Source organism: Protobothrops mucrosquamatus, unplaced genomic scaffold, assembly GCF_001527695.2.
Source record: "Protobothrops mucrosquamatus isolate PMUCROS unplaced genomic scaffold, P.Mucros_1.0 scaffold6, whole genome shotgun sequence".
In the NCBI taxonomy this organism is placed as follows: Eukaryota; Metazoa; Chordata; class Lepidosauria; order Squamata; family Viperidae; genus Protobothrops; species Protobothrops mucrosquamatus.
Window position 1 is genome coordinate 4,287,453 of NW_015386393.1, and position 22,215 is coordinate 4,309,667.

A 22,215-nucleotide genomic window follows, 5' to 3' on the forward strand; every position below is an offset into this window, starting at 1 on the left:
GGTGACCAAGAAAACCATCCTGGGCCAACGTAGGATCCAATGCAATGGTCTGAGTGGCGATTGATCTTATTTCCATCAAAGTCACAATCTGAAAAACCTGGGCAACTTTCCAAGACCACCCCATAGACTAGAGGTCTCCTGGCATCTGCCACTCCACCTTCTCTTCCAAATCTTCCTTGCCAGCTTGAGTTAGAGAGCAGAGGATGCAGAAGAGAAGCCACCCTAATCCCCCCCCCTTTTGAGAACAAAAAGGGTTAACTACCCCCCCAGCTCTGCTTTTCCATTGGGTGACTGCAAAGCTTTCCCCCCCCTTTGATTTCTTCGGAAGAGCCAGCCAATCAAGCGCCATTGTGCTCCTGGGGTGCCCACATTGGTGAAGCTGCCAGCCGGGAAGAAATTCTTACCGCTGCCCATTTCATTTAATCTCTTCTCCTTACTTCTCTCCATCTCCTATCAGCCCTAAAGGAGAGAAGGGAGGAAGCTGTCGAGGGGTCTTTTTGGGGCTGGGGGGGAGCAGGCTCCCCAGGTGTAAACTTGGAAAGCCAGCCTTCCTCTCTTCCTGCCATGGAGAAACCCACTTGCAATTTGACTCACAGCAAGAAGGCGATCCAGCCCCTTCATTATCTTAGGTAAGTGGCTTCTGCACGGAAAGGAGTGAACCAGTGCCCTGTTTCCCCTCTCCCAGCAGGGCTCCTGTGCCTGCTGGGATGGGAGGCAGAGGCAGAGGTGAGTCACTGTGCCTGTTTTCTGAGTTCAAAGAAACGACCTTAGTTTGGATGCTAATTGTCCCAGGCAAACCAGCATGGGAGTATCCTAGCTGGAAAGGGGCGTTCAGACACCCACCTGGGTTATTGAGGAGCCCCAAGAAAGAAATCAGTCTGTGAACGTTGCATCCTATTTGCATATGGGGAGAATGTTATTTTGGGGTTGCATAGTCATTCCCTGAGCAGTGGGGGATAAAGCACTGGCTGAGATGAACGGAGAGCAAAAATGTTGTTAGTTTCTCCAATACAAATAAGCAAATCAGTAAAATACGATAGCATCAGTTCTGATCCCTTCTTCTCTTCCCCCCCTCCACTTTTTTCCTTACACACAATTGCATGCTGCACGTGTCATTATTGTGCAATGGTTAACATTTTCGAGTGGGACCGGGGAGATTCCCGCTTGGCCCCTAAGTTTGTTGTTGAGTTTGGGTCCTGTCCCCACCTAACTAGGCTGAGCAGAGTAGAAAGGAAGGATGCAGACTAAAAATAACCGGTTAAGTTACGTATATGTAGGGATGTGGGTCTATACATATAGTATGTTTAGGTGTGTGTCATGTATATGTTTCACTTTGAGAGCGGGCAACTAAATTTCATTTTTGATGTGTGCCATTGTGCCCACAGTATAAAAATGACAATAAAGGTTATCTTATCTTATCTTATCTTATCTTATCTTAAGTCTCTTTTGCACACCTGATATGCATTTTGGCTGCACATTCACGAGCGATGCACCGTGCAGAGAAGAAGGATGGAGCGGTCACTGTATGCAAGTTTTCTTTCTCTGCTTAGTTCCACAAACACATTCCCCAAACCTCTAAAAACCCAGTAGCGAGAAGAGGAGATGGCTTTTTAACACCCCTTCCCCCATTTCCTGGAGCAGGATGGCAACCAAAATTGTTCCACCCTCTTTGCAATTTGACAGGAGAGTTGTGTGAATAGCTTGGTGTACCCCCTTGCCACCGATCACCATAGTGACCATCAGGGAGCCGCGTTCATGAGTGAAATGTGGGTGGTGAGGTGTACAAGGAACGGGGGGGGGGGGCATTTTCTTTCTAATGCTTAACAGTTTGGTTGCTGGCGAAGGCTGGCATCCTTCTGAATCCAAGCTTATAGAGTTGGTTTTAATTTTAACTGCTGGCTAGAATTTGTCTTCCACGGATTTCCCAGAATAAGAGGTTTTCAAACCAGGAAAAAAAAAAAACCTGCAATGAGGGGGGAAAAAATGAAAAGAAAATATCTTTCAAGGGAGGAGGAAAAGGATGGACACCCCAAAGCACATGCATTTATATAGAATAGGTCAATGCACTTTCATGCATTTAGACATCTCTACATTCTTTGCAGGACTGCCATTTGCAAGCGGGCAAAGAACTCCCTGCCGTTGAATCGTCTTGAGCAAAATGCAAACAACAAAGCATATAAGAAAGAAATCTTTTTAGGAGAAATTATAGGATAGGGCTCCCTGGTTTTGCGGCAAAATGGGGAGGAAACCCACACACACACACACTCTGTACATGCTCGCAGTTCTACAAAATAGCTTCTAGGGCTCAGGGAAGAGACATTGTGGTGGAAGGTTCCTTGTAAAAATAAAAATGTAGTGTTACTGTTATGATGGGCAGCCCAGGGATTAGATATCCAGAGGTACAGAGAACCCGTGGCTTGCAAACAGAAGCAATCAGGAATCTGCTTGTGCGCTGCTGCATTGTTTGAATCAGATTAGTTCTCTTTTTAAAAAAATCCTCCTGTTTCCCCCGTTACTGTAGCAACAGATCCAAAGGATCTATCAAGCTGGAATACTAGTTTTGGAGGGAGTCTTTTTCAGAAAGAAAAAAAAGTCTCTGGAAGTGCTTTCCAGCAAAGTGGGTGACAGAGAAGAGCGCAGATGATTCTTTTCCAATTGCATCTGCTGGGGATTATGGGAATTAAAGTCACATAAGGGACGATGATGTACAAATGAACATTAGTGCAAATAGTCTTTGATTTATGATCACAATTGGGACCAGAATTGCTGTTGCTAAGCAAGTTGTTAAGTGAATGTTATGGTCATTAAGCAAGTCCATCTTCTCCCATTGACTTTGCTTGTCAGGCAGGTCATACGTGGTGATCACATGACCAAGCATCATAAATACATGCCAGCTGCCAAAGCCTGAATTTTGGTCACACAACCGTGGGGATGCTTCAACAGTCATAAGTCACTTTTTTCAGCACCATTGCAACTTTGAGTAGTCGCTTAACTGAATGGTTGTAAATTGAGGACTACTTGTATTTTTTGTAACCATTTCATCCAACATTTCACATGTCAAAGCAGTGATTCTTTTTTTTAATGCTCATATTTTTATGAGCGTATTTTGAAGTCCCTAAATTTTGAAAACTCCATCCTGCCTCCTAATTGTCTGTTTATTCGGTAACCACAGTGACTTTTATTCATTTAACATAATTAACATAACATTAACATTAACATAATTCAATGATCAAGTTATCACTGATTCAGAATCAGCTGCAGTGCATGAACATGGCTGGCTAAGCATGAGTTGATGCCTTACAATCCATGAACATTGATTCATATGGATATGCACCCATCTACCTCTTTAACTATTAAACACCCAAGGGTTATGGCAAAGGAACCGATCTTTCCTGAATAAGAAACCTGTTCAACAGATGTGCAAATTAAATAAGACAATCATAAGGACAAAATTGTGACAATAATTTACTTGGGAATGTGGGAGTCACAGAAGACCTCTTGTAGGCATAGAAAGCAGATAACAGAATAACAGAGTTGGAAGAGACCTTAAAGGTCTTCTAGCCCAACCCCCTGCTCAGACAGGAAACCCTATACCATTTCAGACATGTGGTTGTCCAATCTGTTCTTAAATAATTTAATTAGTTTTGAATATTTTTAAATATTATGGTATTGCTGTTTTATTAATGTGCCTGTTCACCGCCCTGAGTCCCGCAAGGGAGAAGGGCGGTATATAAATCAAATAAATTTGAATTTGAATTTAAAAACTTCCAGTGTTGGAGCACCCACAACTTCTGGAGGCAAATCGTTCCACTGATTGATTGTTCTGTCAGGAAATTTCTCCTTAGTTCTAGGTTGGTTCTCTCCTTGATTAGTTTCCATCCGTTGCTTCTTGTCCTGCCTTCAGGCACCTTGGAGAATAGGTTGACCCTCTTCTTCTTTGTGGCAGCCCCTGAGATATTGGAACGCTGTTACTCCATAAGTGGTTCACAAGACTGTTTGGCAAATGTTTAGGAGGGAGACAAGGCAAAATGTTGAGGAATAGTTAAGAAATTATGGACAACATGTCTCATATTTATTTATTTATTTTATTTAGCATATGGCATGGACTAGCTAGATTTCTCCTAGATTAATAAAACACAATAAAATATAAATATTAAAAGTATCTATGTTCAAATACCAATGTCTAGGCCAGTGGTGGCGAACCTCTGGCACGCATGCCAGAGGTGGGACTCGGAGCCCTCTCTGTGGGCACACTCACCGTTGCCCCAGCCCCGCCTTCTCCCATGGCCCCTCCTCACCAGCAGCCCCCCCCGAGGAGAATCACCCCCCGGGCATGGCCCACACAAAGCAGCGCAACCAAGGACATGGTAGCCAGGCAGTGGGACAAGACTCCGCCTTTACGCCCCATTGCGCGCAGATGATGCTGTGGGGCACGGGTAAAGGGTGTGGCCACCATGGAGCTGCTAGGCTGCCTGGGTGATCTGTGGCAGGCCGTGGAGGTGGTGGGTGGCCCAGCGAGCAGGGCGGAGCAGAGACGGGGGTGGGGGGGCTGTTTTGGGGCACTCGGTCTCTAAAAGTTTCGCCATCACTGGTCTAGGCCATCTAACCATTGAAGCGCAGCATCGTTTATATGAAAAAAAAATCAGATACTGGACCAGTATATGCCCTCAGCTTACAGGCAGTAACAATGTGATCTACAGCAGTAGCCCCTAAGCTTTTGGGTGCCTATGGGAAGTGGGTTTTTCTGCGGACTGGTGTGTGTGTGGTTTTTTGTGTTGCCCGGATCCTGCTGTGTGGATGGGGCTTTGCTTGCTTGCGTGGCCTGGTTCCTGGTGGGTTGTGAAATGGTGCTGGTCCATGGACTGATCTACAGTTTGACATGGGACCCCACAGTTACACTGAGGGGCGGATACTATGCCTCATTTATACAGCAAGTTCGGGCAGACTTCATGTAAGGTGCATGTACAGGTACATATCTCTCAACTTTCAGCTTACTATTTCTTGCAAAATTGTGTAAGCTCCCCCCCCAAGGCTTTTTAATTAGAAATATTAGAGTAGGCGCAATATTGACTAAATGACCAACGCACATAGTCCAACTAACAGCTCTGCACATTCTGTACATTCCCTCTGGCTTTCATAGGGAATGACATATATTATGCACAGAAAAGATAAATATGCTTACAGGTAGTCCTCGACTTATGGTACATTCATTTAAAAACCATTCAAAGTTATGATGGCATTGAAAAAAAGTGATTTGAGACTGGTCCTCGTTTGACTGTTGCAGCATTTAGTACCGTTGCAGCCTCCTGGGGTCACCTGATCCCCATTTGTGACCTTTCCAGGGAACTTCCGACAAGCAACATCAGTGGGGAAGCTGGATTTGCTTAACAGCCGTGTGACTTACTTAATTGTGGCCAAAAGGATTGCAAAATCAGGTGCACCTCACTTAACAAGCATGTCGCTTAGCAATGGAAGTGCCGTCTCAGTTATGCTCGTAAGTTGAGAACTATAAATTCCCAGTCAACTTCTATATCTCTAGGAAGTCTTGATGAACGTGCATATCTTTGATGTATTTTGTCCATAATTCAGGCAATGGTTACAGATTCCTGCTTAACACATAATCTCCCAAAAATGAAACATTAAATTGCTGCAGGCTGGTTTTACCGAGAGTGAGCAGGTTATAAATGCAATAAATAAATAATTTGTTTTGCCTCAGGCACAGAAATAATAACCACAGTAAAGTGTGCAATGTTTAATCATCCTCCAGCACCTCTTCTACCTCCTCTCATTCAGCTAAATAGTGGAGAAGAGCACCCATGTATATAGCTTTATTTTTTAAGAAACAACTACTAATTAGGGGCTCTTTGCTGGTCACCTGGACAGTGTGCAGAATGTAAACCACCCTAAAGGAGAGATAAGATTCCATCTTCTGTTCCTGTAGCAACAGCCCTGATGCTTACAGGGAAAAAAACCAATTTCTTTCTGTGCTCTAATGTTCTGATGCTGTGAAAGGTGGAAGGAAAGATAAGAAGAAGACGACCAGCGGCAATTGGATGGACTCGGTTATAGTGGCAATGGGGCCACCGTTGAGAGACTGAAGGGACCCCCTTAGGGATAGATCGTCATGGAGAAAATCTCTCTGTGTGGTTGCTAAGAGTTGCACTGACTTGATGGCACATAGTCAGTCAGTCAGTCAATTACTCTGCTTAGCTGGTCATTAGTAAATAGCTGAGAAGAAGGAGATGGACGGTTGTCATCTGCTGCTCTGCCCCTTTCTCTCCACCTCAGTTGTCCTTTATGGAACAGCTGTGTATGTGGCAAGAAAGGGGGGGAGGAGGGGGATGTGTGTGCTTCTGTGTCTCTATTCTCACGCATGCATGCACATATCGTTTTCATTCAATCATTTAATATTAATGCACTTCCTATGGCTTAGCCACTAATTCACAAACAAGCAAAACTAACCTTGTTTAAAACTCAGCTCCGCGTCCTGGGCAAAATCTAGTTGCGAGACTGGGTTAATCAACTGGCAATTGTAGGCCTGCACCTCCTCCCCCCCCCATGTTGAAGCCATTAGTGTCAGCCTTCCAAGATAAACCAGACACAAGCAGATGAGATAAATTCTGCAGGGGGTTGGACTAGAAGACCTCCAAGATCCCTTCCAACTCTGTTATTCTGTATTCTGTACTTTATTGTAAGCCTACATTAATGGAATCTTGCAAGTCTGAAAGTACAAATCTCCCACTGACTCTTTTCACAGTCTGATAAGTTAGGGAGGATTCTTTCTGAGTTTCTCTCTGAGTTCCTTCTGCGGCTGAGGACTCCTTCATTCATCTATTCATTCGCTAGGCATTCATTCTTTCTCCAACTCTCAAGGTCTTTCCCACATACCATTACCACCAGATCTCCCTGAAACCATGATGGCTGAAAACTGATAGCATCGTTTTTTTTTACTGTTTTGAATGAAGAACCTCATGAAAACTATACTGTAGACTTGTGAGAGATTGTGGGATGGAAGTTTAGGGGAGAAGAGGCAATAAAGAAACAGGGCCCTTAACGCATTCGGCAGCCCAGGCACGGGAATATAGCCAGGTTTTTAGGACCTTACAAAAGGTTAATAGGATTGGGCCTTTCTGATCTCTGAAGGTTTGGTTAACTTATTCCAGTGATGGCGAACCTTTTAGAGACCGAGTGCCCAAACTGCAACTCAAAACCCACTTATGCATCGTCGGGTGCCGGCTGGGTGTGGCCATTGGCTGGGTGTGGCCAATTGGGTGGGGGTAGCCCATTGGGTGGGCTTGGCTGTGGTGGTAACGGCAGATTGGGTGGGACTAAATAGTTCAATCAATCAATTCCAACTTTGCAAGATCTTTTTTTTCCCCGCAAGAAGTTGGAATTGATTGATTGAACCTTTTTTTTTTTTGCACACGGCGGCGGAGGCCTAAAGCGAAAAGGTTTTATAAAACCCAGCTGAAGGCCTAGGACTGGGGTGATGGCGTGTGTGCCCACAGAGAGGGCTCTGAGTGCCGCCTCTGGCACCTGTGCCATAGGTTCGCCACCACTGACTTATCCCTAAATAGGTATTTTTCTATGTAAATTACATCAAACAGAAATCAACTTCCTCCTTTTATTTTAAAGCACCATGCACATGTCTACCCTCTTCTCTGCTTCATTCCATCCACTTCAGCCCCCTTGCCCTTCCACCATCATGTCTACATTCCCATTTGATCTCAGCACTATTCTTCTGGCTAGTAGGCTCCTAGCTCTGGCATGGTGAGCTCCTTTTGTCTCTTCCTCCTACAGCAGCGGTTCTCAACCTATGGGTCACGACCCCATTTGGGGTCGATCAACCATTTCACGGGGGTCACCAAGCAAGGCTGTCCGCCATTTTTTTTGTCCACCATTTTTTTCCCCTTTTCCGGTGGGTGCCTTACCTCCCTTGGGCTGGGCCAGCTGGTGGTCGGCCTGCTCCGTCTCTGCTGCTTGCCAGCTACGCCTCAGCCGGCGCAGGGGGCGGAACCACGCATGCGCGGCGCTCCCGGGCAGGGAAAGTCCTCGACTTACGACCGGTTGGGTAGTCCTCGACTTACGACCGGTTTAGTCCTCGACTTACGACCGGTTGGGGGTCGCGGCATTAAAAAGGTTGAGAACCACTGTCCTACAGTCTTTGACTTCTGTATCGCTCAGTCTTGGGACCTCTTTGAAAGCTTGTGGCATCCACCTTGAAAAGTTTCTCAGTTCTCTCCCATGTCCCATAGAGAAGACCTACCGGTATGACCGTGTTTCTCAACCTTGGCAGCTTTAAGATGTACGGACTTCAACTCCCAGAATTGAACTCTGGGAGTTGCACATCTTAAAGCTGCCAAGGTTGAGAAACATCAATCTTTGAGCATGGATGGCCTTAGGACCAGAGGCTTCTCCTGTGAGTTCTGGAAGGAAAGCAAATGCAACCAGCTTGGGTGATCACACTTTGAGATCAATGAAATAATCTTCACCCCCAGATTTCCATTTGATCCTTCTGCACTTATTTAACGCTAGATTAGTATTCTGGGAGCGGATCCCCAAGGCTGCCTCCAGACCCAGCTCATTCTGCTTCCCCTTTTAGGTTACTGTTTCCTAACAATGATGGTCAGTAATATGACCTTTCTCTCTCTCCTTTCTGATCCCTTGGGTTGAATGAACTGACATGTGTGAACAATTCTTTCCATCCCTCACCCCGGCCCTTACACCGCCTGCCAGGGCCGTGAGCCAGGAGTAGAACAATTGGAGTATTGTCTCCATTTTTGCCATGTACAAATTCCTGTCTGTGGCTTCTCTCATTCCAAAATGGAAAGCCCAGAGGTAACTATAAGGGAAGAGAAATGGGGTGAGGGGAACAATCTGTACCAGTTTTTGTCTGGAAGCCAGATGACCTGATTTTGGCTTGTGCAATTAAAATGAATATATGTATAATATATTCATACACACACACACACATTACACACAGACGCACGTACACAGCCAAACGCTTTTTGTTGCCTAAATGCAAGCCTAATTAAAAGGTCTGTTGTACAGGTTGAACAGAGAAACATGACAGATTGAGGGCATGTATATGGGAGGACAGCCATTGCTGCATTTTCACCCAGTGGTAAATACCCAACTGTTTTAATAAGGGGGGGGAAAAGTCTTCAGCTGTGTTACTTTATCATTCACTGAACACAATTATATAGTACTGTATGTGAACATCTGGATAGCTGGTGTAGAAATACGTTATACAGGTAGTCCTCGACTTACAATTACAATTGAGCTAAACATTTCTCTTGCTGAGCAAAACAGTTGTTAAAGGAAATTTCCGTTCATTTTACGTCCTTTCTTGCCACAGTTGTTAAGCAAATCACTGCAGTTCTTAAGTTAGTAACAAGACAAGAAACAATGAATGGAAACTAATCAAGGAGAGAACAAACCTAGAACTAAGGAGAAATTTCCTGATAGTTATAACAATTAATCAATGGAACAACTTGCCTCTAGAAGTTGTGGGTGTACCATCACTGGAGGTTTTTAAGAAGAGACTGGACAGCCATTTCTCTAAAATGGTATAGGGTTTCCTGTTTGAGAAGGGGGGTTGGACTAGAAGACCTCCAAGATTCCTTCTGTTGTTCTGTTACTGCCTATTGTTTGTCCTAATATCTGGAATTTACAATCAAACTATCTCTGAATGTGGACACTCTGACAGATAATTTGGTAAAAAATTCATCAGACTATTCCTCCAGTGCTTTGATTACAGCCTAGCTTTTGAAAGAACACGTGAATGGAATTTCCGGGAGAAATGTAACTGTGGTTCCCCTTATCCTTCCTTCTTCTGCAGCAGAGCGGAAGCCACAGCTATTGAGAAGGAGCTGCTAGAAGAGTTTAAATTTGGACATCAGCAGTTAATTGAGATCTGGGGTCATGCATCTGCCATGGCAGTGACCAAGGTGAGTTCAAAGTATTCACAATAGCTAATGAAAGCTTCCCAGATTACTGAATATAATGCAAGGAACCTCACTATGAAGGACCTGCTTCAAAGAATGTCAGCTGGCTGCCTGGCTGTAAGGGTAGCTGGGCAGCTGGATCTAGGCTAGAGTTTCCCAACCTCAGCAACTTTAAGAAGTGTGGACTTCAACTCCCAGAATTCCCTGGCCAGTCAGGGGTCAACTTCCTTTCTGGAAACTGAAGTCCACATATTTTAAGGAGGAGGTAAGGGTGGAAAGTACAGATCTAGGAAACAGCAACAGTGATTTGAAGTCAGGGTTGTTGAGGAAATAGCTTTAGGTTTAAGGAGAAAAGTGACTGCATGTAGATAGAACAGAATATTTAGATTGTTGTGTGGGGATCAGTTTTTATTTCTTTACAGGTAGACCTTGACTTACAACCACAACTGGGATCAGAATTTCCATTGCTAAGCAAGGCAGTTGTTAAGTGAGTTGCATGTGATTTTACAACCTTTTTGGTTGCAAGTGTGAGAACTGGATCTAAGTCATTTTTTTCAGTGATTTATTGAAAAGTGTATCTTTGGTCACTAAACAAATGGCCGTAAGTTGAGGACTATCTGTATATCCTCCTAGTTCTGAACCTATGTACCATTGCAGAGTTTTTCTTCCTACCCCCTTGGATAAAAAGTTCTAAAAATAATCTAAGGACTGGAGGAAATGCTGCCACATTTCAATGCAATTGCAATTTTCCTTAATTTCATCAAGCAAAGAACACATGAAAAACTATTGATTTGCAATGACTAATTGAGATTCTAAAACAAGGTGTGCCAAGCAAAGCTTCTGGAATTCTTTCTGAACCCTTTAGCAATCGTGGCCATACAGAGGCCCCTCCAGTTTTCTTCTGCATAACAAGATTGTGTAAGCGTGTGCCTACACTTTTCCTTCTAGGACCTAATCAAGGTTCATGCATACACATTGCCTGTCTGCAAGCATCTAATCAAGGCGTGTGTAGCATCTGTGTAGGTGTGCTTGCTAATGCGGGTGCACTGGGAAGCAGGGTTTCGGTTGCACCTATTATTTTTGCTCACATGACTAGAAGTGAGAGGACTTGAAATGAAGCCATTGCCAAAATCCCAAATCACCATCCACCTGCCTGTTTCACAGAGGTGCATTGCTAGGCTCTAGACCAGTGATGGCGAACCTTTTAGAGATCGAGTGCCCAAAAACTGGCCCTGCCCCACCCCTGCCCCGCCCCCACCCCCACCCCACAGGACCACTCACCGCCTCCAGGGCCCACCGCAGATTGCCCAGGCAGCCCAGCAGTGCCATGGCGGCCATGCCCTCTGCCCCACCCCGCAGCATCAACTGTGCGGGATGGCATATGAGGGCAGAGTCTTGTCTACGCTGCCTGGCTGCCATGTCCTTGGCTGCCCTGTTCCGTGTGGGCCACGCTCGGGGGTGACTCTCCTCCAGGGGGGCTGCTGGTAAGGAGGGGGTCGTGGGGGGAGGCGAGGCTGGGGCAACGGCACGTGTGCCCACAGAGATGGCTCCGAGTGCCGCCTCTGGCACCTGTGCCATAGGTTCGCCACCACTGCTCTAGACTAGTTCTTTATCAAATTTAGGAATTTTAAGACATGTGGACTTCAACTCCCAGAATTCCCTAGCAGGAGTTGAAGTCCACATGTCTTAAAGTTGATAAGTTGAAGAAACATTGCCCTAGACCAGGGGTAGGCAACCTTGGCTCTTTTATGACTCGTGGACTTCAACTCCCATGGCTGGCTCAGGAATTCTGGGAGTTGAAGTCCACGAGTCATAAAAGAGCCAAGGTTGCCTACCCCTGCCCTAGACTGATCAACTCCATTTTCAAACTAACTCTTGCCAGGTTTTCCTCTATAAACCCAATCTGGTCCCAAGCAGCATACACAGGAGTGGTGGTCAAAAAAGGCAAGATGTTGGTCATAGCAATGTGCTTAAAGCCCCATCCCTTTATATGTTTGTTTGTTTCCTGATTTAACCTCCTGCAACAGTTAGAGTCTCAGCAGGTTACAGTCTTAAACACAAAGCAGTGCAAAGCATTTTTATAACCATCAATCATAATTGAAAATAAAATAATAATACAGTCAATCAAAAGGCAATAAACTCAGAAGGTGCCATCTCTGATTCAAATACTGTTTACATCTCTGTTTTTAAGCATCTCTGGAAGCCTAGGAAGGTCGGGATTTATTGGATTTTGGAGAGGGAGGCAGGGAAATCTGTAGCCTTGGCCCTGTCAGAGAATGACAGTGTTTTCTTCTGCAGAGGATACAAAATCGGGAGGCCAAAATTGGAGGATAAGTAGCAATGGCAAAATTGTCAGTTTATATATCCATAACAGACGCTAACTCAATTTAAGCATGAATAGCTCCCATAGATGCCACACACAGCCAGACAAATTGAGATATTTGGAGCATGATTTCTAGGAAGACAGTCATGAGACCAATAAAAAAATAATAGACAACATGATTTAAACAGATATTCACTGCAACCCACAGCACTCAATGCCCATTGTAAAGTACACATATTTAGGTCAGTGGTTAGTAAACAAATGGCAGGGAAGGTAAGACAGCATCACTAAAAAAGAAATCAGAAAAATTTGCTGAGCTTCATCCCTGTAATCTTGCAGAAAAGATATGTGTAGGGAAACTGTTACAGGTAGTCATCTGTTTATAGTCATCCATTTAGTGACCATTTGAAGTCACAACAGCATTGAAAAAAGTGGCTTATTACCATTTTTCACACTTACAACCGTTGCAGTATCCCCATGGTCACGTGATCAGACTTTGGACGCTTGGCAACTGGCAAGTACTTATGACGGTTGCAATGTCCCGTGGTCATGTGATCACCATTTGTGACCTTCTGACAAGCAAAGTCAATGGGGAAGCCAGATTCACTTAGCAACCGCGTTACTAACTTAACTGCAGTGATTCACCTAATAACTATGGCAAGGAAGGTTGTAAAATGGAGCAAAGCTCACTTAACTGTTTCACATAGCAACAGAAATTTGGGGTTCAGCTGCGCTTGTAAGTTAATAATAATAATAACAACATGATGATGATGATGATGATGATGATGATGTTGGAAGGGACCTTGGAGGTCATCTAGTCCAACCCCCTGCTCAGGCAGGAGATCCTATACCATTTCAGACAAATGGCTGTCCAGTCTCTGCTTAAAAATTTCCAGTGTTGGAGCATTCACCGCTTCTGGAGGCAGGTTGTTCCACAAGTTGAGCCAAGTGTCCAAATTTTGATCACATAACCACAGGGATGCTACAATGGCTGTAAGTGTGAAAAACGGCCATAAGTCACTTTTTTCTGTGCCGTTATAACTTCAAATGGTCAATAAATGAATGGTTGTAAGTTGAGGATTGCCTGTAGTCAGTCCGCATTGCAACAGCATCATCTGTTTAGCCAGGATTGGAGAATGTATAATTGGGTATCATCGTTTATTTAATTGCATAATTCAGTTTGTTATACTGGCTGATTCCCTACGACACTGGGAGACCTTTTATCAATTTCATGAACTTCTTTCATCCGCTAAGTCGAAGAAATGTAGTATGTAGTTTGTGTGCTGTGACCTGGGTTATAATTCTGCCCTCTTTCTGATTTAAGCTTTATTTTTAAGAACGTTGTGAACCTGAACAATATTATTCTTTTTTTGGCTTGTGCACCTTCATTTGCTGGTTTTTTTGTTTCAGGTTTTTCCCCGGCAGTCTCTCTCAAAGAAGCAGCCGACACTGCTGGTGATCTGTGGTTGTGAACAGAATGGGGCAATCGGCCTGGTATGTGCCCGGCATCTGCGTGTATTTGTAAGTATTCAGTTAAACTCTGAATGCCGTGGGGATGAACCACCTTTAGATCAGTGGTTCTCAACCTGTGGGTCGGGACCCCATTTGGGGTCGATCGACCATTTCATGGGGGTCGCCAAGCAAGGCTGTCCGCCATTTTTTTTGTCCGCCATTTTTTTGTCCGCCATTTTTTCCCCCTTTTCCGGCGGGTGCCTTACCTCCCTTGGGCTGGGCCAGCTGGTGGTCGGCCTGCTCCGTCTCTGCCGCTTGCCAGCTACGCCTCGGCCGGTGCAGGGGGCAGAACCACGCATGCGCGGTGCTCCCGGGCAGGGAAAGTCCTCGACTTACAACCGGTTGGGTAGTCCTTGACTTACGACCGGTTTAGTCCTTGACTTACGACCGGTTTAGTCCTCGACTTATGACCGGTTTAGTCCTCGACTTACGACTGGTTGGGGTCGCAGCATTAAAAAGGTTGAGAACCACTGCTTTAGATCGTGGAACAGATTTATTTATATCTTGCTTTTATTATTTTTATAAATAACTCAAGGTGGTGAACATGCCTAATACTGTCCTCCTTCCTCCACTTAATTTCCTAACAACATCCCTGCAAGGTGGGCCCAATCCTGTTGGCTTTCATGCCTAAGACGGAACTAGAACTCACAGTCTCCTGATGATTGGCCCAAAGTCACCCAACATGTCTTTCATGCCCAAGGCAGAACTGGAACTCAGTCTCCTTGTGATTGGCCCAAAGTCACCCAGCCAGTTTTCATGCCTGAGGTGGTACTAGAACTCACAGACTCCTAGTTTCTAGCCTGGTTCCTTCACCACTAGACCAATGAATGAATGGATGATGCCAAAGTGCATGGGTCTTGCCCTGCACAAGCTATTTGTATTCCTGCAAAGAGTTCCCATGGCTAAGTCTCTGCCCCACTAACTTCAGCTTTTTAAATGCAGATTCTTCCAATCAAGACTCCCTCCAAAATCATTTATCTCCAGTTATCTGCATAAAGCTTGCCCAAGGCTTTCTGACTGCTATAGCAAACTTTGTAACTTGCTCAATGGCAAACATTTCTCACCCATTAGCAGGATTGCTACTACCTTGGTGTCCATATACTGTATTCAGGACCAAACATGATACATTTATTTTAATTGTACATATTTTCCCTTAAAAACTACATTTATACAGTTGCTGTTAAGCCAAGAATTGTATCACATAATTCAATGATTTGGCAACTGGATAGATCATGATGTTCCCATGCATTTAGTAACTCCAGAAGTGCAAAATTAGATTTGTTTGTTTAAGAATAAGGATTAAACAAATGTTCCTGCCATCCTGTACAATATTTAAAAATATATCTTAAATGGACAGATTACAAAATTTGGATTACAGAATTTCTGAAGACCACCACCAACATCCTAGCTTTAAATGTCTTTACAGAATCTTATTTTCCGAGGCAAAGAAGACCAAGATGAGATGTTCAGGGTCTTATGTAACCAATAAAAGTCCTGGAAATGATCTTCTGAACTTCTCCTATGCCCCCAATTTCAAATTTTTAATATGACAGAAAGAAAAGAAATAAATACACAGGAAAACCGATGTAAAACAATTATCAATTAAATCAAAATTTATTTTTGTTGTGGTCCCCTCACTTTTAGCTACTCTTCCTCCAAATATTAATTAAACCTTTCCCTGCTTAAATTTATGAGATTAGCCCAGAGCATTTAGATCAGTGTTTCTCAACCTTAGTGCCTTTAAGACAAATGGACTTCAACTCCCAGAATTCCCTAGCCAACATAGCTGGCTGAGGAATTCTGAAAGTTGAAGTCCACTAGTTTTAAACTTGCTAAGGTTGAGAAATCCTGGTTTAGATACTGTCACCTAGCAGGGCTAGAATTCTTAATATATAGTTCTATCATCAGAGTATTGATAAACTCATCTATCAAAACAAGGCTTTGTTGATAGGTAAGCAGTTATTATATAGAATAGAATAACAGAATTGGAAGGGACCTTGGAGGTCTTCTAGTCCAACCCCCTGCTCAGGCAGGAAACCCTATACCAGGCATATCACACTCACGGCCTATAGACCACATCCAGCCCGTGCAGATCACATCCACCCTGGCACCAATACGTCACTATATGGCTCGTGTTGTGATCGGGCTTGACATCCCTGCCCTATACCATTTCAGACAAATAGCTGTCCAGTCTCTTCTTAAAAACTTCCAGTGTTGAAGCATTCACAACTTCTGGAGGCAGATTGTTCCACTGATTAATTGTTCTAACTGTCAGGAAATTTCTCCTTAGTTCTAGGTTGCTTTTCTCCTTGATTAGTTTCCATCCATTGCTTCTTGTCCTGCCTTCAGGCACCTTGGAGAATAGGTTGACCCTCTTCTTCTTTGTGGCAGCCCCTGAGATATTGGAACACTGCTATCATGTCACCCCTCGTCCTTCTCTTCATTAAACTAGACATATCCAGGGCTTTTTTTTGTCATAGAACGCCCAGAACGGAGTTCTGGCACCTTTTTTGGATGGAACCTTGTAGGGTAGGCAATGCGGGTTGTATGACGTGTGAGTTCTGGCACTTTTTTTTTTTTTTTTTACAAAAAAAGCACTGGACATACCCAATTCCAGCAACCATTCCTTTTATGTTTTAGCCTCCAGTCCCCTAATCATCTTTGTTTGATTTTGATTTTGATTTTATTAAATTTATACCCCGCCCTTCTCCCAGAGGACTCAGGGCGGCTTACAGCCAGTTTAAAACAATGATACAATACAATACAAAATTTAAAAATGATTAAAAATAAATATTCAAATTTGGCCGCTTCTACTAAAAATTTGATTAAAACCAATTTAAAATACCCCTAGGCCAGTCCTGCCCGCTGAAATAANGGCGCGGCGGAAGGAGGGGAGATCCGGAATCACCCGGATCTCTGGGGGCAGCTCGTTCCAGAGGGTGGGTGCTCCGACAGAGAAGGCTCTCCCCCTGGGGGTCGCCAGCCGACACTGTCTGGTTGACGGCACCCTGAGGAGGCCCTCTCTGTGGGAGCGTATCGGCCGGTGGGAGGTAATCTGTGGCAGAAGGCGGTCTGCTCTCTTTCTAGAGTCTCAACATCTTTTTTACATTGTGGTGACCAAAACTGGATGCAGTATTCCAAGTGGCCTTACCAAGGCGTTATAAAGTGATATTAACACTTCATGTGATCTTGATTCTATCCTTCTATTAATGCAGTCTAGCACTGTGTTGGCTTTTTTGGCAGCTGCAGCACACTGCTGGCTCATATTTAAGTGATTGTCCACTAGGACTCCAAGATCCCTCTCACATTTACTACTATTGAGTGAGATACCACCTATACTATACCTGTGCATTTGGTTTTTCTTGCCTAAATGTAGAACCTTACTTTTTTCACCATTGAATTTAATTTTGTTTGATAGCGCCCAGTGTTCAAGTCTGTCAGGATCCTTTTGTATCTTAAGCCTCTCTTCTGGAGTGTTGGCTATTCCTGCCAGCTTGGTGTCATCTGCAAATTTGATGAGTTTCCCATCTGTCCTCTCATCCAAATCATTGATAAAGATGTTGAAGAGCACTGGACCCAGAACAGAACTCTGGGGCACCCCACTACACACTTCCCTCCATGTAGATGCAGTTCCATTGAGGATAACACTCTGAGCCAGCTACGAATCCATCTGGTGGTGATGCTGCCTAACCCACATTTTTCTATCTTATCAAGTAGTAGGTTGTGATCTACTTTATCAAATGCCTTACTGAAGTCCAAGTAAATTATATCCACAGCATTCCTCTGGTCCACTAGTTTTGTCACCTGGTCAAAGAATGCAATAAGATTTGTCTGGCATGATCTGTTTTTAACAAACCCATGTTGGCTTTTGGTTATCATTTTGTTTGCCTCTAGGTGTTCACTGATTCGTTGTTTGATTATCTTTTCCAGACTCTTCCCAGGTATTGAGGTCAGACTGATAGGTCTGTAGTTTCCTGGATCCATTCCCCCCCCCTTTTTTTTTTTGAAGATGGGAACTTCATCAGCTCTTTTCCAGTCCTCTGGAAAATATCTCTTTGAGACAAATTAAAGAGAATGAATTTTCCTTTTTGGGAGCGCTAAATGTCTTTGGTATTTGAAATCTGTCAATCCAGTTTTTCACCATTTCATGTTTGAGTAGACATGGACAAATACATTTGTACAAATTTTGCCAGGCTAGAGTGGATTTATATTTTCTGATTACTGAACTAAAATCTTTTATGTTCTCTCAAGGACAGGATTCTGACTCTTTGTGTTTTATGATTCGGGTACCCTTATAGAGGATTGCTGAAAACAATAACATCCTGAACCTTTCTTTGACGTTTCAACTCCGGGATTGAGCATAATTACCGGGATTTCTTACAAAGCTGCTTGAATTGCTAATCCAGTTAATAACACCTGACGGTGCATAAAGAAACTCTCATTAGGGATTTCACAGTAGCAGTTTGCAACTCTTCTTTCATTATTTCCTCAACCTATATTCTCTTCCGTCTCCTGCCTCTTGAATTTTAATTTAATTGGAATGATTTCTGGGATTAAACACATTCACATTAGCTTTGGTTATAATGAGGGAAGCGATTGCCCGTGATGCTTATCTGCTGTCATCTCTTGTTTTCTGTTCCAGGAATATGAGCCAACCATTTTCTATCCCAAAAAGTCTTCTAATCCTCTCTACAGAGATTTCACCACACAATGTGAAAAGATCGACATTCCTTTCCTTTCCTACTTGCCAACGGAGGTAAGGCGAGATACTTAATCGCATTTGGGAAAGGAAGCCAATTACAGTAAAAATCCTTTTATTTCCAGCTTTCACACGTATTAATGGTTCTATTCTGCCTTCAGAATTATGTGGGCCAAGACTTACATTTTAGCATCTCAGCAAGCACAGGCAGTCCTCGACTTACAACAATTCGTTTAAGGACTGTTCAGAGTTACAACAGCAATGAAAAAAAGGTGACTGATGACCATTTTTCCCCAGCACCATTGCAGCATTGCCATGGTCCTGTGATCAAAATTCGGATGCTTGGCAACTGACTCATATTTATGACCGTTGCAATGTGCCATGATCACATCATCATCTTTTGAGACCTGACAAGCAGAGTCAATGGGAAAGCCAGGCTCACTTAACAACTGCAGTGATTCACTTAAAGAAAGAAAGATCATAAAATGGGGTAAAACTCACTTAACAATTGTCTTGCTTAGCAACAAAAATTTGGGGCTCAGTTGTGGCTGTAAGTCAAGAACTACCTATAAAATGATCTAGATCTCTTTTTCAAAAGATCTGTAGTTAGCTTCTGATTAGAAAAAAGTTAGGATGGATATCTCACCAGCTTTTGTCCTCTGGATGTGTTACAGTTCCCATCATCCTCTAGGTCAGTGGTTCTCAACCTTTTTAATGCCGCGACCCCAACCGGTCGTAAGTCGAGGACTAAACTGGTCATAAGTCGAGGACTAAACTGGTCGTAAGTCGAGGACTACCCAACCGGTCGTAAGTCAAGGACTTTCCCTGCCCTAGAGCACCGCGCATGCGCGGTTCCGCCCCCTGCACTGGCTGAGGCGTAGCTGGCAAGCGGCAGAGACGGAGCAGGCCGACCACCAGCTGGCCCAGCCCAAGGGAGGTAAGGCACCCACCAGAAAAGGGGAAAAAAATGGCGGACAAAAAAAATGGCGGACAGCCTTGCTTGGCGACCCCCGTGAAATGGTCGATCGACCCCAAATAGGGTCCCGACCCACAGGTTGAGAACCACTGCTCTAGGTGAAAGCTGTGCAAGTAAGACATAGTTGAAAAGCACCAGATTGGGGATGTACAGTATGTTTCTCTCTTTCTGTGTATCATAGAAGCTCATTGTCTTAGTTCAGAGGTGGCGAACCTATGGCACGCATGCCAGAGGCGGCACTCAGAGCCTTCTCTGTGGGCACACGCACCATCGGCCCAGCCCTGCCTCCTGACACAGCCCCCTCCTCCCCAGTAGCCCCTTCAGATGAGAGTCACCCCCAGGCGCGGCCCACATGAAGCAGCGCAGCCAAGGACATGGTAGCCGGGCAGCGGGGACAAGACTCCGCCCTTGTGGCCCGTTGCACACAGATGCTGCTGCAGGGCACGGGCAGAGGGCGTGGCTGCCATGGTGCTGCTGGGCTGCCTGGGTGATTTGTGGCGGCCTGTGGAGGTGGTGGGTGGCCCAGCTGGCAGGGTGGAGCAGGGACAGGGGGGGCGGTTTTTGGGCACTCGGTCTCTAAAAGGTTCGCCATCACTGTCTTACTTATATGTCCTGAGCCATCATTTCCACCTCAATCTGCAGTTTTCATGTGATCCGAATTTGAGGTTGACTCAAGAGTATTTTGGTTATATTTTAGCATTCATTGCACATGTCTGATTTCCCCAAATTATAGTACTCACCTCAGTGCAATCATACATATGATCCCATCGTTGCTGTTTCAATGCACACTTCTGCATCACTGAATCTACAGTGCAGAGCACACCTGAAATGGCAGTGTGGAAGAAATACCTAAAAAGAGATTTCAAAGGAACCCTATGCTTTCACTTCCAGAATTAGTTTTAGAAGTATTAAAGGATAAGCACAGATAATCTAGTTATTATGATTATCCTGGGTTCTCAGTAATTCATCAGATTAAGTCATTCTCAACATTACTTTCTCTATATTTAATAAGTGTACCATCTTACCCTATTAACAATGATAAACTGGCAGGATTTTGGAGATCCTTTGGTGTCCCCTCGGAAGGCGAGGGATGGGATATCTGGCCTGGGATTTAAATTATACATGTTTGGATTATATTGGAATTATTTCCTTAGGGAAGGCAGTTGCAAATGTTTCTGCTGAATTAGAAAAAGCCTTTAGTACTTCTGCTAATGCCTTGCATGGCTTGCAATACGAGGCTGAAGGCATTGACTAGGCATTGACTAGAATAGGCATTGCTCGTCTAGAATCTAACATGAGACATCAGCCATCAGCCAAATAGAAATTGCCAAATACTCCTTAAGAACACAAAGCCCACATTGCACAAATCCCAGAACTTCAAAAGCACATAAGATTCCTTCCACTCTCCATCTCCCTCCCTCCCTCCGTGTCTCACCTCCAGCTGATGCTACCTTTCTTCATTCCTCATGGAAGGCAACCCCTCCCCTGCTGCTTTCTTGCCTATTTGTTACTGCCAGCACAGGTGGCTGCCATAGAAGTTGTAGATCGGCTCATCCTCTCCCTCCCACCCTCTTCCTTCCCCTTCATTGCAGCTAGAGCTGACTCCACCTCCTCCCACAGCTGCTTTTTCTCTTTCTCTCCCTCTCCTGCCTCCTTTTATAGCCTCTTCTGTCTCCGCCCCCCCTCCTCCTTTCTCATGGGGGAGGGTGAGCCAGAAGTGAGCCTGGGGCCTTTGCCTCCCCCCAGCCACTCTGCAGCTCCAGAGGACTTTCTCACAGTAAGTCCTTGCCTGCGCTGGCTCTTTCCCTCCCCCACTACACTTGGCTAGACAGGGCTGCGTACCATCTGCCACTCATTAATGTACCACAAGTGGTACACGTACCACCGGTTGAAAAGCCCTGGTCTAGACGGTTGTGTGGTTTTGGATGGTCTTCTGGAGTGTGCAATCTAGTAAATTCCTCCTGTTGGGTACAGATGCATGAGGATAATAAGGTTGAAACTGATATTAATAAGCTGTTCAATGCACCTATTCTTTTATGCACGACAGCATAACACCTCAGCAGTACAAGTACTCCTTATTTAGCAACGGACTTGCTTAGTGGTTGTTCACAGTAAAGACATTATGAAAAATAATTTTGAGACCATTCCTCGCATAACTACCATTGTAGATTTGTAAAGCAAAGGAAAACTGAAATAATATCATAATCACAGTCGTGTCAAAGGTGTTTTTTAAAACGTGGGATAAATTTTACCAATGGTTAGAAAAACGAACTAGTGAGAAATGAATCTGATATGTTATTTTGAATATATATTAGCAGGAAGAATGATATGTATTGACCAATTGATATTGTTTATGATTATTGTTTATCATATTCACTACAGCTATTTACTATTGTATTGATTAGTGTTAAGTGAGCATATGTAACCGAACAATAGTCTGTTTGCTAAAGCTTGAAAATGTTATTGGGGGGCAACCCCAATATTGTTCCCAATCCTGTCCCAACCCCAATCCCGATCCTAACCCTACCCTGAACCTTAATCCCTATCCTGGTCCTATCCCTTTCCTAACCCGATAAAATTCAATAAAAACTTTTATTTTTAAAAAAGGTGTTGTTTTTTTTCAAAAGGCAACTGGACTGTTTTTTCTGTGAGGAAGACATTTTGCTTCTCATCCAAGAAGCTTCATTGGTTCTGGTAGGTTGGTGGGGGCAATGGAAGGATTGGTTCTGTAAGGATGGGGGGTTGGGTTGGGTTGGAA

General features: G+C 44.2%; 1 protein-coding gene across 1 annotated transcript in view; it reads left to right on the plus strand.

The window, feature by feature from the left end:
- The first annotated feature begins 564 nt into the window (after nt 1-564).
- YJEFN3 (YjeF N-terminal domain containing 3) overlaps nt 565-22,215 on the plus strand; it is a 30,008-nt gene continuing 8,357 nt past the window's right edge. Inside the window, exons 1-4 of the mRNA XM_015809929.1 lie at nt 565-629; nt 9,842-9,950; nt 13,681-13,791; nt 18,425-18,538. Of these exons, the coding sequence (XP_015665415.1) occupies nt 565-629; nt 9,842-9,950; nt 13,681-13,791; nt 18,425-18,538 (399 nt within the window). The remainder of the gene's footprint in view (nt 630-9,841; nt 9,951-13,680; nt 13,792-18,424; nt 18,539-22,215) is intronic.